Here is a 15,533-nt window from a genome sequence, read left to right on the forward strand (position 1 = left end):
CCTTATCTTCATTACCAAGTCAGCACTAGTTTTCCAGTACCACTGTATCTCACTAGCCTCCCTTTCATCTCCATCACCACTGCCTTAACACAGACTCTCATTACTCTGGGTCTGAAATACCAGCAAATTTCCTCCCTAATTTGTTCCCATATCTCTACTTTCATGCCAAGATGTGCAGAAGACCACCACTGAATCTGTTTCAAATAGCAATTCCAAGCCTACTTCATAGACTTCTTTGAAGAACTTTGAAGAACTTCCCCAACACCAGGCTGTGTGCCGAAACTGAAAAGCTGCTTTCACAAAGAATTTCTGGAGAAACAGGGACACAAGACTGTATCAGACACTGTGGTGTCTGGTAACAATGCAAGACAAAGGATCTTGTTCCATCTCTGCATGAACAAAGCAAGATTCCAGTCTCTAATTACTGCACGTAAGGAAGTCTTGCATGGACGTCTCAATGGTTCATATCTTGAGAAGCTCTTTGGCCTTGGAAATGACAGTGAGTGTGTTAGACATATGAGCAAAAGTAATGATGAGGAAGCACTTCTGTCATTCCTCGAGTTGGGAATACCAATGTGAAATGTGTAGGTGTAAGAAATGAGAAGCATGGTGGCCGTCACATGGTCTCAAAGAGAGCTGTTTTTGAGTTCATCAACTTTGAGAAATAACCTTCAGGGAGGCTTCTGACCTAGATTTATTATTTATTTATTTTTGGTTAATTAGTTAATAATACACAAACAATTTATTAACAAGGCTATGAAGTCTTAAAATAATAATTTCTATTCCTAACCTATTTTTGGTTCAGTTATACTTACAGCTTTTATTGAATTTAAGTAAAAATAAAGCCATAAAAAATTAGGGTTCATTTCTGTATATATGGCCCATACTTTATACTGATTGACATTATGGTATATTCTAGGGAAACTCAGGTCATAATTGCAAGGCACTATACAAAAAATGGCCAAATAATTCTCTTGGTACTGACTCACTATATCTGTCATATTTACTGAATGATTAACGTGTTTATGGTGGCTGTGAATTTGTGGCAAATCTCCCTGCGAAAGAAAGTGTTGTCAGGGGGGTAGTTAGCAGACAGCCTGCAGCTGCCATGCCTTCAGATCTGTCTGGCATACCCTGCAGGCTGCCCCTAAAATGACCAACTACCACAGGGCCCTGGCTGTCACAGGACTCTCAGGACAGGCAGTCCTTGCTCCGCGGCTTTCCATGGACCATGCATCTCAGGCGTGCGTTTGGTCTGATGATTATCCTCCCTGATCCTCCTTCCTTCCCTCTTGGTTTGCAAAGCTATCAGACCTGCATCTCAATCTGAACACTCTCCATGGCTTCTCTGGTCTCCTCTCCCTGTATTGTTCATCTCCCCTCAAAAATCTCTAACACGGGCCAGCGCTGTGGTGCAGCTGGTTGATGCCCAGGCCTCAAGTGCCAGCATCCCATATGGGCACTGGTTCGAGACCTGGCTGCTCCACTTCCCATCCAGCTCTCTGCTGTGGCCTGGGAAAGCAGTAGAAGATGGCCTGAGTCCTTGGGTGGGAGACCTGGAAGTAATTCCTGGCTCCTAGCTTTGGATCAGCTCAGTTTTGGCCGTTGCAATCATCTGGAAAGTGAACCAGCAGATGGAAGACCTCTCTCTCTCTCTCTTTCCGTGTGTGTGTGTATGTGAGTGTGTGTGTGTGTAACTGACTTTCAAATAAATAAATTAAAAAAAAAATCTCTAACATCTAATTCCTTCTTGCTGACTACTTTTCAGACAACCCTAAGAGATGACATATTGTTTTGTTATTTGGGCCTGGAAAAACACAAACTTTTTCCTGTTTCTAAGAGCAATAGGCACTTGAAAACGATATTTTTTTAAATGCAAACCTTACTTATGCCAAACATCCAAGGCAAAAGATATCAGGACCAGAGATCAAAATCTTAGGGAAAAAAAAAAAGAAATTGTAGAGTCTTAGGCAAAAATTTAGGTTATTTCTTTTACCAGTGGCCAAGAAGACGTAACAGAGTTAATCATTCTTTGCTCTGGATTATCACCAAGTCTTCCTGCTATCATTTCATTCATCATACTGTATTATCTGCACATTTGTCTCCTTTTGTAGTGATAGATTCTTAAAGATCAAGGGAATGTCTCACCAATGAATTCACAGTGCCTGGCACAACACTTGAAACAAACTGCCTATTTACTGAGTATTTTCTAAATGAATAAGTGAATGCAGAGGCAAAGTGTCAAAATACAGGTTGAATAATTAGATTCGGTAAAAGTAAAACACAATTTCACTGCCTATCTTTCCTGAATTCTCGGCTAGCTTTTTTTTTTTTTTTTTTTTTTTGTAATCTGGATACTAAAATCAAGGGGAAATGCCCTTTAAACTTATTTACGTAAAAGTATTTTTGTAAAGTAGAAAGCAAGCACCAAATCTAAGCTAGAATGTAGATGATGATGATGATGATGATGATGATGATGAGAACTGAAGTTTCCTGGGATCCCATGACTTGCACACAACAAACAAACGCTGGCTGACCATTCTGTTTTCACAGACTCAGATGTAGCCAGTGTTACCCACCACTGCTCCCTTTAGTTTTTCATTAAGCTAATAAAAAGTAGAGTCATAGAAAAATACACACACACACACACACACATTGCCCTCTTCATTTTATCATATTTTTCCCTAGGAAGCTCATCTTCAAGGGAAAAAAAATTATTCTGGCTTGCTCACACACAGATCTAGGAATATTGGAAACCCAACTTTACTTATCAGCAGAAAAGGTAATCATTGGTGAAGGATATACCTGTGAGGCTGTTGGAAATCTCAAGTTGTATCCATCTCTACCCCCATGTCTTTGTGTAGTCCCTTCTCCATGAGTGTAGGCTGGCCCAGTGACTTGCTTCCAACCGACAGAATACAACAAAGGTCTCTTTCATGATGAGGCTACTTAATGGTTATAACGTTCATTTTATTTTCTCACTGTTTCCCTTACTGGCTCTGACGAAGCAAGAAGCTATGCTGAAAAAGCCCTCGCGACGGGAACTGACGGACTGCCAACAGGAAGGATTCAGGAACTCAACGCTGCTGGGCACGGTGGAGCACACCGTGCCGATAGTCCCAGCTGCTCGGGAGGCTGAAGCTGGAGGCTCACTCGAGCCCAGGAGTTCTGCGCTGTCAAGTGCTAAACCGATAGGGTGTCTGCACTAAGTTCGGCAATGTGGTGACTTCTCGGGAGCTGGTGACCACCAAGTTGCCTAAGGATGGATGAACCGGCCCAGGCCGGAAATGGAGCAGGTCAACACTCCTGTGCTAATCAGAAACTGAACACTGCTAGCAACTACATGAGCTTAGAAGTAGATCTTTCCCTAGTTCAGCCTTCAGAATGGATCCCAATCCTGGCCAATATCATGATTATAGCCTTCTGGGAGGTCCTAAAACAGCACAGGTAAGCTAGGCCCAGACTACTGACCCACAAAGACTACGAGACAACAAATGTATAACATGTTAAGCCACTAAGATTATGATGATGTTACACAGTAATAGATAACTAATGTACATATACTTAGAAACAATTATTCATCATTGCTATTTCCTGAACCTTTAATTGATCTACAAAAACAAAAATTTGGACTTACTTGGAATGTAGAAAATATGCAATAAACCTTGGGTTCCCTTCAGTGTTATACAGGGCTCAATATTAATTGAAATAGGGATTTCCATGTTATCTAAATGAAATAAAGATAATGTCAATAAATTAGTATACATCATTTCCAATAAGTATAGTATTCTGAATATCAGTCCCCAAAAGATGCCCTTTGCACTAAAATTAAGCCATTGGGAAAACTTGAGTATGGTTAAAAATCTCTCTCCAGGGGAGTAACATCTGCAACAGGGAACAATGGGAGGCTCTGGACTCCCTTTGTACCCACAAAGATAAAATTTACAGACAAATTCCCCTTGTGAAACATCAGAAACGAATTGAAAGGCTTCTGAACCCCAGCAGAACACTAAATTACTCATCCAAGCTGGCAGGGAAATTTGGGACACCCTCTCTCCAGAGACTTTTTTTTTTTTAAGATTTATTTATTTGAAAGTCAGAGCTACTGAGAGAGGACAGAAAGAGAGAGAGGGAATCTTTCATCCATTGGTTCACTCCCCAGAGAGAGACAGAATCTTTCATCTCCCCCAGAAGGCCACAACGGCCAAGGCTGGGCCAGGCTGAAGCCAGGAGCCAAGAACTTCATCCAGGTCTCCCACGTGGATACAGGGGCCCAAGCCCTTGCGCCATCTTCCACTGCTTTCCGAGGCCATTAGCAGAGAGCTGGATAGGAAGTGAAGCAGCTGTGCCCATATGGAATTCCAGTCTTGCCAGGTGGTGGCTTTACCACAACTCTGCCCCTCTCCATAGACTTTTACCCCAGGACAGTACAACATGTTCAGATAGCTATCTCCTACCTCCCAACTTCCCCCAGGGGAGGGAATAAATTGGTTTGCATGTTCAGCACCCCAGCTTTTCCAATAGAGTTGCCAGAGGGCTGACTTCTAGTTTACCAATCTCACAGCTCTGACAGGTGTGGCACAGTGCAGCCACCCAGGGAAGAATGATGGCGCAGCAGACATCATTGGTATTCCCCTCTGCTTGGCACAGAGTGAGTAGAGGTAAAATACCAGTTTTCAGCTTATGCTAGGGAGGGAAAGAGCTGATCCATTTGTCCACCATCTCAACTTCTCTGGGGAACCCTAACACCCCAGTGATTGTCTCAGCAGTCCTGGTGTTCCGACGGGTCAGGTATAGTTAACTGCCTGGAGGAGGAGATAGCTGCTTGGACTGGTAGATACCATGGCTTACTCTCCCATTCCAACTCAGTAAAAAATGAGTAGACAAATATTACAGCTGCCTGATTCTCCTTGGGAGGGAAAGAGTTGTTGGAGGCTCCCAAAATATCTGGCCAGGCTAACTGGTGGAGAACTTTTCCTCCATGAGACCAATCCATGACAACAGAGAGATGCCTCTTTTGTTTAATGCAAAGACATCAACACATAAAATCAAGGAAAATGAGAAATCAGGGAGAGATATTCCAAGCAAAGAAAAAAGATAAATCTCCATAAGTGATCCTAAGAAAATGGAATTCTATGATTTACCTGACAGAAAATTTAAAATAACTCTCATAAAGATGTGCAATGGGGCCAGTGTTGTGGCATGGTGGGTTAGGCCGCTGCTTGTGACACCAGCATCCCTATCAGAGTGCTGGTTCAAGTCCTGGTTACTCTGCTTCCAATCCATTTCCCTGTTAAAGTGCCTGGGAAGACAGCAGAAGATGGTCCATGTACCTGGGCCCCTGCCACCTAAGTGGGAAACCTGGATGGAGTTCCTGGCTCCTGACTGGGTCAGCCCCAGCCATTGTGGCCATTTGCAGAGTGAATCAGGAGATTCAAGACCTGTGAGTGAGTGTGTGTGAGTGTGAGTGTGTGTGTGTGTGTGTGTCACTCTACCAGTCAAATATCTGAAAGAGCTAGAGAGAGGGAGACACAGAAAGAGAGAGCTTCCATCTGCAGGATGGGTCATCCTCTGCTATTTTCCCAGGCCATTAGCAGGGAGCTGGATCGGAATTGGAACAGCCAGGACAAAAACCAGAGTCCATATGCAATGCCGGCTTTGCAGGAGGGGGTTTTAATGACTACACCACAACACCAGCCCAAATAAATCTTGTTTAAAAAGAGGGTCACTCAAAAAAAAAAAAAAAAAAGGCCGGCGCTGTGGCTTAACAGGCTAATCCTCCGCCTTGCGGTGCCAGCACATTGGGTTCTAGTCCTGGTCAGGGTGCCGGATTCTATCCCGGTTGCCCCTCCTCCAGGCCAGCTCTCTGCTATGGCCCGGGAAGGCAGTGGAGGATGGCCCAAGTCCTTGGGCCCTGCACCTTCATGGGAGACCAGGAGAAGCACCTGGCTCCTGGCTTTGGATCAGCGCAATGCGCCGGCAGCAGTAGCCATTGGAGGGTGAACCAACGGCAAAAAGGAAGACCTTTCTCTCTGTCTCTCTCTCTCTCTCTCACTATCCACTCTGCCTGTCAAAAAAAAAAAAAAAAAAAAGAGGGTCACTAAGGTCAAAAGAACAATGCATGGATAAAGTAAGAATTTGAACAAAGGGAGAGAAAACATTTAAAAGTGTCAAACTGAAATCATGGTGCTAAAAACATGGTAATTGAATTTAAAAATCACTAGTGGAATTCAACATCGCACTAGATAAAAGAAAGAATCAGTAAATTCAGAGACAGGTAACTGGAAACTCTTGTAACTCTTCAGTCAGAAGAGTAACAAGAAAGAATGAAGAAAACGTAGGGCAAGTATGGGACATTATCAAGCAGCTCCTTAAACACACTGCAAGAGTGTAAGACACAGAAGAGAAAGAGGAAAAACTACAAAAAATTAGGGGTCAGCGCTGTGGCACAGTGGGTTAAAGCCCCAGCCTGCAGCGCCAGCATCCCATATGGGTGCTGGTTCCAGTACCAGCTGCTCCACTTCCAATCCAGTTTGCTGGTGATGTGCCTAAGAAAGCAGCAGAAGATGGCCCAAGTCCTTGGGCCCCTGCACCTGCTTGGGAGACCTGGAAGACCTGTCTTCAGATCAGCATAGCTGCATTCATTGCAGCCATCTGGGGAGTGAACCAGCGGATGGAAGCCCTCTCTCTCTCTCTCTCTCTCTGCCTCTCCTCTCTCTGTGTAACTCTGACTTTCAAATAAATAAATAAATCTTAAAAAAAAAAAAAGAAAGAAGAAAGAAATCCAAATTCAAAGAAAAGAAAGAAAGAAAGAAACCTACAGGCCACAGGAGAGTGGGATGATGTATTCAATGTACCAAAAGAAAACAATTGCCAACCAAGGATATCTGACAAAACTCTCTTTTAAAAACAAAAGACAGGAGCCAGTACTGTGGCATAGCAGGTAAAGCCACTGGCTGCAGTGCCAGCATTCCATATAGGTGCTGGTTCAAGTCCAGCTTCTCCACTTCTAATCCACCTCTCTGCTAATGCACCTAGGAAAGCAGCAGAAGATGGTCCAAGTGCTTGGGCCCCTGCACTCTCAAAAGGAGACCTGGAAGAATCTCTTGGCTTCTGGCTTTGAGTTGGCCCTACCCAGACCATCACAGCCATTTAGGGAGTAGATGGAAGATTGACTCATTGATCTTTCTTTCTCTCTCTGTATCTTTGCCTTTCCAATAAATAAATAAATCTTTAAAAAAAAAAAAAAAAAAGGACAGAAAAGGACAAAAGAACAGAGGGGCCAATGTTGTAGCATAGTGGGTGAAGCCTCCACCTGCCATGCCAGCATTCTATATGGCTGCTGGTTTGTGTCCGGTTTGCTCCACTTCCCATCTAGCTCCCTGCTAACGCATGTGGGTCCATTACCCATTGCAGGAGACTGGAAAAAGCTCCTGTCGTCAGCTTGGCTCAGCCTTGACTGTTGCAGCCATCTGGGAAGTGAGCCAGTGAATGGAAGATCTCTATCTGTCTCTCCCTCTCTCTCCATAACTCTGACTTTCAAATAAATAAATAATTTGTTAAGAAAAGAGAGATAAATACTTCCCCAGGCAAACAAAAGCTGAAGGACTTCATAACTACTAGAGTTGCTTTACAATAAATGCTATGTGTAGTTCTTCAAGTTGAAACAAAAGAATTCTAAACAGCAATATCATAATATCATAAGAAAGTATAAAAATAGGCTGGCGCCACGGCTCAGTAGGCGAATCCTCCGCCTGCGGCACCAGTACCCTGGGTTCTAGTTCCGGTTGGGGCACCGGTTCTGTCCTGGTTGCTCCTTTTCCAGTCCAGCTCTCTGCTGTGGCCCAGGAAGGCAGTGGAGGATGGCCCAAGTGCTTGGGCCCTGCACCCGCATGGGAGACCAGGAGGAAGCACCTGGCTCCTGGCTTCGGATTGGTGCAGTGCGCCAGCCGTAGCAGCCATTTGGGGGGTGAACCAACGGCAAAGGAAGACCTTTCTCTCTGTCTCTCTCTCACTGTCTAACTCTGCCTGTCAAAAAAAAAAAAAGTATAAAAATAACTATAACCCAAAATGTATTAGAAGATGCATAGGTCAAATAGTTGTAAATTATGACAATAACATAAAGTTGGGGGTGGGGTGTTTAAGGATAGAGTTTTTGTATGTATTTGAACTTATGTTGTTATGAGCTTAAAAGAGACCGTTATATTTTTGTAAGCACCAAAGTAATTTTTAAAAATAAATAAACCTATAAAAACTACACAAAATAAAAAGAGAAAGCAATCAAAGCATAGCAACATACACACATAAAAAAAATAACAAAACATCAATGAAATCAGCAAGAGAGAATAGACAAAAGAACTACAAGACAAAACAACTAACAAAATAGCAATGATAAATTCTTCCCTATAACTCATTACTTTTTGGGGTCAGCGCTGTGGCTTAATGGTTAAAGCTGCTGCCTGAAGTGTCGGTATCCCACATAGACTCTGGTTTGAGTCCTGGCTGCTCCACTTCTGATCCAGCTCTCTGCTGTGACCTGGGAAAGTAGTAGAAGATGGCCCAAGTCCTTGGGCCAAAGGCCCACATGAGAGATGGTAAGAAGCTCCTGGCTCCTGGCTCCAGGTGAGTGCAGCTCCGGCCATTGCAGGCAGTTGGGGAGTGAACCAGCAGATGGATCACCTCTCTCTCTCTCTCTCTCTCTCTTCCTCCTCCTCCTCCTCCTCTGTATCCCCTTCTCTCTGTGTGTAACTCTTTCAAATAAATAAATATTTTTTAAAAAATAATAATTACTTTAAATGCAAATAGATTAAGCTCTTCAATCAAAACACAGATTGGATGATGGGAAAGGGCTTGGTGTAGCACTTACAATGCCACTTTGGATGCGTACATTCTATATTGGTGTGCCTGGCTTCAAATTCCAGTTCCACTCCTGATTCCAGCTTTCTGCTAATGTGAACCCTTGGAAGCAGGAGGTAATGTCCCTAGTAGCTGGGTCCTTGCCACACATGTGGGAGACTTGGGTGGAGTTTTGGGCTCCTGGCTTTGGTCTGGCCCAGACTAAGCTGTTACAATCAATTTGGGGAGTGAATGAGTAGATGGGCACACTTTCACTTTCTCTCTCTCTCCCTCTCTCTGCCTTTTAAATAAAAGCAATCAATAAATATTTCCTTCTTAAAAGATTTATTTATTTATTTAAAAGAGTTAGAGAGAGAGAGGGAGAGATAGAGAGAAAAAGAGATCTTCCATCTGCAGGCTCACTCCCAAGATGGCCACAATGGCCGGGGCTGGGCCAGGCTGAAGCAGAGTCAGGAGCTTCATCTGGGTCTCCCACATGGGTGGCAGGAACACAAACTCTTGGGCCATCTTTCACTGTTTTCCCCAGGCCATTAGCAGGGAGCTGGATCAGAAGTGGAGCAGCTAGGACACGAACCAGTGCTCATACAGGGGATGTTGGCATCATAGGCAGCAGCTTAACCCATTGTGCCACAACACCAGCCCCAGTAAAGACTTACTAACTGGATTTAACTCAATTCAACAGGCACTTTAGGACAGATAAGACTTTGGTGGACCTCAAAAGACTTGCATGAAACAGACGAAGGATGAGGATATTTTAGAGAATAGTAGAAGTACAATAGAAGGGCTGGTAAAGAGGTTGACGTGTATTGAGTGGAGGGACACATGCTTGGAAGTGAGGGTCATCCTATCAGATAGCAAATCCTACTGGTTCCATCTCAGACTCCTTCCAGAATCTGATCCCTTCTCATCAGATAGCCTCCCAACAGCTCTCCTGCTTCTACTCTTGCTCCCTCACAGATTATTACTGACCCCAGTACCCTGGAGTATAACTATATTTGGAGACAGAGCCATTTAAGTTGTGTTTAAGTTAAATGGAGCTGTTAGGGTGGATCCTAATCCGTATAAGAGGAGGAAATCCGGACACAGAGACACCAGAGCTGTGTGCACACTGAGGAAAGGCCATGTGCAAATGTCTTAGCCTGTAACAAATATCAGAGACTGGGTAACTTTATTTCTCACAGTCCTACAGGTTAGAAAGTTCCATGTCCAGGTGCCAAATCTGGCCAGGGTTTTCTTGCTGTATCATCCCATGATGGAAGAGCAGAAGGGCAAGAGGGACAGGCAGGGCACCAAACTCATCCTCTTATAAGGAACCCACTCTCGCAATGAGATCATAGCCCTCATGCCCCACTCACCAGTTAAAGGTCCTCTCCTCATACTATCACAACAGCAATTACATTTCAACATGTGTCTGGGAAAGAACATTCACACCATAACCTCTCTAGCAAGCCAAGGATAAGGGCCCAGGAGAAACCAATTGTGCTGACAGCTTGGCGTTGGATTTCCAGCCCCTACAAATATGAGAGAATAAATTTGTGTTACGGCAGCCTGAAGTGACTAAGGTACTATAAACATGTGTGCCCAAGACCTTGGCCAAAAGAAAAGTCACCTCTTCTTTTTCATGAACACCATCCTTACAGCCGGGACTGAATCAGGTTGTGGTTGTCACCAACACCCTCACAAAAATAGCTGGGGCAATCGGTGCTCCCCACAGGTGACCCATTTTTGTTTGGCTCACTGGGTTTTCTCCGTTAGGGGAGAGAGCGATGTGGTAGTGGGGATGGCAGAGTCCTGCTTAGATATGTGCTACACTGGCTCCCAACAGTCTTTTTGTTAAGGGGGGTAGCAGGACAGACCATAGGGTTTTGAAACATTAGAGAGCAAGAGGTAAGATTTTCCTTCAGAAAACCAAATCAAAAAACAAATCAGTTTATTGTTTCTGAAAGATTAAAAGCTAAACAGTATGAAATGTTACATCAATAAACACCATGTGACAACTGGCAGAAATGCAATGTGGAAAAAAAAAGCCAAATGGAGGAGATGGGAGCGGGGGCTAAGTGGACTGAGGCATCTTCCCAGAAGAGGGGACTGCAGAGTGATCTCGTAGCAGGGAGAGAGTTTGGAGACAAGTAGAGATGGAATTCAGAACAATCCACAATAGAAGAAAGGCCACAAGTACATGACCGGTCACAAATCTTGTTCCTTTTTTTCTCATATTTTAAATACATTTTTAAAAATTTATTTGAAGGGCAAAGAGACAGAGAAAGACAGAGTCAGAGATCTCCTACCTACTCTTATGCCTGCCAACAACTCTAGGTCGAAGACAGAAGCCAGGAACTCAACCTGGGACTCTCATACAGGTCTCAGGGACCCACCTACTTGAGCCATCACCTGCTGTCTCCCAAAGTGCACATATGCAGGAAGCTGGAATCACAAACAAAGCTGGGACTCAAACCAGACCTTCCATTACAGGATATGGGTGTCCCAATGGCTTAACTGATGTGCCAAAGGTCTGCCCTACACATATCTTGTTCTTCCACCTCAGAATCAACTTTACGTTAGCATTTGCCAGTGTGTTTCCCAAGACAGTCAATACACACTCCAAAAATGGAATAAAATTGAAAAAAAAAATTTTTTTTTTGACAGGCAAAGTGGACAATGAGAGAGAGAGACAGAGAGAAAGGTCTTCCTTTTTGCCATTGGTTCACCCTCCAATGGCCACCGCGGCCGGCGCACTGCGCTGATCCGAAACCAGGAGCCAGGTGCTTCTCCTGGTCTCCCATGGGGTGCAGGGGCCCAAGCACTTGGGCCATCCTCCACTGCCTTCCCAGGCCATAGCAGAGAGCTGGCCTGGAAGAGGGGCAACCGGGACAGGATCGGTGCCCCGACCGGGACTAGAACTCAGTGTGCCAGTGCCGCAAGGCGGAGGATTAGCCTGCTGAGCCGCAGCACCAGCCAGGCTATAGATTCTTTTTCCTTCCAAAAGAATCTCAAAGAACTTGTACTTTGGGAAGTAAAGTAAACCTTCCTGAGACTGTACTTTGGGGAGTAACCTTTTAAACCTTCCTGAGCCTGCTAGTGGGCTAAACATGGCAGCCAACCCATGGTGAGCAACACAGTGGGAAGCACCAAACCAGGACATTTTCAGGCTATGAGGCTGTGCCTCCAGACCCTGTACATCTGTTAACAAGAAGCTGGGGGAGGGACACACAGATGGGCCTGGTTGTTAGCATTAGGGCACTGTTAATTTTTTTAAAAGTAGTCAGTATTAGTGTTTCAACATGACCCTCTGCCAAAAGCTACCCCACAACAACCCTTATAAAACAGGCTCTCAAATCACTTCCACTTTTCAGCGGAAATAACTGGAAAACAGAAGGGCTGTACACTTTGCTCAGGATCACACAGCCCAACAGAGCATCCAATTAGGAAGATGATTCCCACAGGCCTCAAACATCAGAGCTTGGAGCAGACATCAACTCCAGGAGGCATCCAGGCCCTTTCTATCTTCTCAGGAGGAAGAACCAGTAAGTCTTGGTGCTGAGGCAACTGCTCGGAAGCAGTTACACTGAAACTGGGAAGAGCCGGAAGTTGAGCTCAAGGAGGAGACGGCTGGCTACAAAGAAGAGAAGCACTTTTAGGGCAAGCACACACAGTTGAGAGGCACCGGGGTTCTCTGAGCGGCGGAGAGGACGCACACACGGCAGTGACTGTCGCTCCTCCCCACACCCCCGCAACTAAGCTGGCTGCAGCAGCGGCTGCAGCTCCAACACAGACATTTCCTGTGCTCCACACAGCAGCGGGCAGGTTCCTTCCGAAACTGACCCTCAACATGGTGGATGTTACAATGACTCCTTGTCGCCGGTTTACTTACCACAGTAGGTGTATGAAACAGTTGCATCAGCAGATTTGCAGACCCAGTGTTGCTTCCCAGGTTCAGTAAATATGGAAGAAATCAGGGTAGAAAAAACCATAAATGCGAACATGATTCAATATGTCCAAAACTTTAAAAATGCACAGAGGATCAGTAACTAGTCATCAGACTCTTTTTCACCTGAGTCATCAGTCACATGATTTCTGAGATCCCTTCCAAATGTTTCCTCTTTTTCACATGTGGCTCTGTGTGAAATATTAGCACTTCCTGTGGAGAGAGGAAATGATTGAAGATGTACTCTTTTCCAACTTTTGAGGCAAATAACAGAGTTTTAAAACAAAGCAAAACACTTCCCAGTCAGTAGTAACAAAACCAGTCCACAGAACTCCTTTAAGCTTTGACATATACACTTCTTTTACAAGTAAATTGCTGTTATCTTCCACAAGTTCTTTATACAAGATTCTCAGGGCCCAGAGAGCTGGACCTACATCTGAACTGAAAGATGTCACACAAACTATCTCCGTTGAGCAACAGGTTGCAGTCATGGGACAGCTGGGACTAGAACAGACTCCCCCCACCCCAGATAGTTGATACCAGCTAAAGCTGTTTTTAATATAAAAACTCACTCCATTTTAAGAAAAGTTATTCCTTTAGATACTTTACTACTTGAAATTCTTTATAGGAAACAATTTAGAGATAGCTGCCCAAAATGGCAAGGAATTGTGGCCTAAAAATCTGCACGTTTAATAGAAAACAATCATGTTGGTAAAAGGTTTTATCATAAAACTATTGCTTCTCCATTTAAAAGAAAAAAAAAAAATAAGCACAAATCCAGGGGAGGGAAAAGGGGGTATTGTTCAGTGTGTTTGAGTTCCAGTTCTGCAAGCTGAAAAAGCTGTAGAGATCTGTTGCACAATGTGAATATAGTTAACACTACTGAAATGTATGTTTAAAATTGGTTAAGATGGTAAATTTTATGTTGTCTTTTTACAATTTAAAACTAAGTTTTAAAGGATTAAAAAAAAAAAAAAAGCAAACAAGAATACCCCCAATGATCTCAAAATAGCATTTCCACTAAAAGAAACTAGGATTCCATTGTTGATTACTGATCTGGGGCAGATAATGTACCAGATGAGACCAGAACACCTTATCCTATTAGATTACCAATTTGGAGAGGGATCCACTGACCAAAGAAGGGTGTTTACTAGTTTCCGATTGCAGCAATAACAACCTAGCACAAATTTAGTGGCTTGAAACAACACAAATGTATTCTCTTACAAATTTGAAAATCAGGGATCTGAAATCAGTTTCACTGGACTAAAGGAGGAGGAGCTGCTTCCTTCTAGAGACTCTGGGGGAGAATTCTTTCCCTGATATTTTCAGCTTCTAGACCTGCAGTCCTTACATTCCACTTCCACCTTCCCAGCACCTTCTCTCCTGATCTCCTGCCTCTCTCTGGAAAGGACCCTGTGATTACATTGAACTCAGCTGGATAATCCACAATAATCCAACTCAAAATTCTTAATTTCAATACATCTGCAAAACCCCTTTTTCCATATAAGGTAACATGTGCAGATTTACTAAGATTTTAACTGCAATAAACTGAAATATATCAAATATATTTAAATCCACGGGGTCATAAATTTTTTAAGTCTAATGATCATCAGATTATGCTAGGAAGCCAATTCTATTTTTAAAACAGGTAAATAAAGGAAAAGAATCTAGCATTTATCCTGAATTCTCTATATAAACTGAACTACTGAGTTACTAAATAGGGGGAAAGGGCCAAGTTTATCTTGCCTTCTTGAACCCTTATCTCTATTTTTAGAGTATTTCAATTAATAAATGAAAAGGGGGATAGTAGAATGTAATCATTTTGCAACATTAATGAACTAGTTGGACTTAGCCACCAAGCTCTAATGGTTGCTAATATCACAAAGAGGGAGACAAAAAGACATTATGCGCACCTCTCAATGAAAGAACATGGTGGTAGCCAGTTTCCACAATGAGCCTTACCTACCTAGTGTACACATCCTTGTGAACTCCCCCGAATACCAAATAAATTTGACAGTGAAACCAATAGGGTATTGTACAATACCAGGGTGTGACTTCCACATACAAGACATCAGATCTTCCACCTTGCTCTCTTAGATCCTTATTCTGGGGGAAGCAACAAGCCCTAAAGAAAAACCCATATGGCAAGAAACTGCCAAGAAGCTAGTACCAGTCCTATGTGTGAGCCACCTTGAAAGCAATTCCTTCTCAGGCCTGTGCCGTGGCTCACTTGGCTACTTTTCCACCTGCAGCACTGGCACCCTGGGTTCCAGTCCTGGTTGGGGCGCCAGGTACTAGTCTTGGTTGCTCCTCTTCCAGTCCAGCTCTCTGCTGTGGCCTGGGAGGGTAGCGGAGGATGGCCCAAGTGCTTGGGTCCCTGCACCCGCATGGGAGACCAGGAGGAAGTACCCGGCTGCTGGCTTTGGATCAGCACAGCACTGGCCATAGAGGCCATTAGGGGAGTGAACCAACGGAAAGAAGACCTTTCTCTCTGTCTCTCTCTCTCTCACTGTCTATAACTCTCTCTCTGTCTCTCTCCCTCACTGTCTAACTCTGTCTGGCAAAAAAAGAAAAGAAAGCAATTCCTTCTGCCCTAGCCCAATTTCAGATAATAGCAGCACCAGCTGATGTCTTAACTGCAACCGCATAACAGAACCTGAGCTAGAACATTCAGCTAAACATCCCCAGCCCCAGACCTCCAGGCACTATGCAATATAATGTTTACTGTTGTTTTGAGCCATGATCCTAGGGC

The 15,533-nt window shown here is 43.9% G+C and overlaps 1 protein-coding gene across 4 annotated transcripts in view; it reads right to left on the reverse strand.

Moving 5' to 3' along the window:
- LY96 (lymphocyte antigen 96) overlaps nt 1–15,533 on the reverse strand; it is a 51,238-nt gene that overhangs the window by 15,012 nt on the left and 20,693 nt on the right. Inside the window, exons 1-3 of one of the 4 annotated variants that reach the window (XM_062188341.1) lie at nt 12,728–12,798; nt 10,212–10,367; nt 3,638–3,727 (exon numbers count right to left, since the gene is read on the reverse strand). In XM_062188341.1, coding sequence (XP_062044325.1) covers nt 3,638–3,727; nt 10,212–10,281 — 160 coding nt within the window. In that variant the 5' untranslated portion in view covers nt 10,282–10,367; nt 12,728–12,798. Of the gene's footprint in view, nt 1–3,637; nt 3,728–10,211; nt 10,368–12,727; nt 12,995–15,533 lie in introns of those variants that run through there. The other 3 variants (XM_062188339.1, XM_062188340.1, XM_062188342.1) reach the window with 3 other exon arrangements.

This window comes from Lepus europaeus, chromosome 4 (assembly GCF_033115175.1).
Source record: "Lepus europaeus isolate LE1 chromosome 4, mLepTim1.pri, whole genome shotgun sequence".
Taxonomy (NCBI): domain Eukaryota; kingdom Metazoa; phylum Chordata; class Mammalia; order Lagomorpha; family Leporidae; genus Lepus; species Lepus europaeus.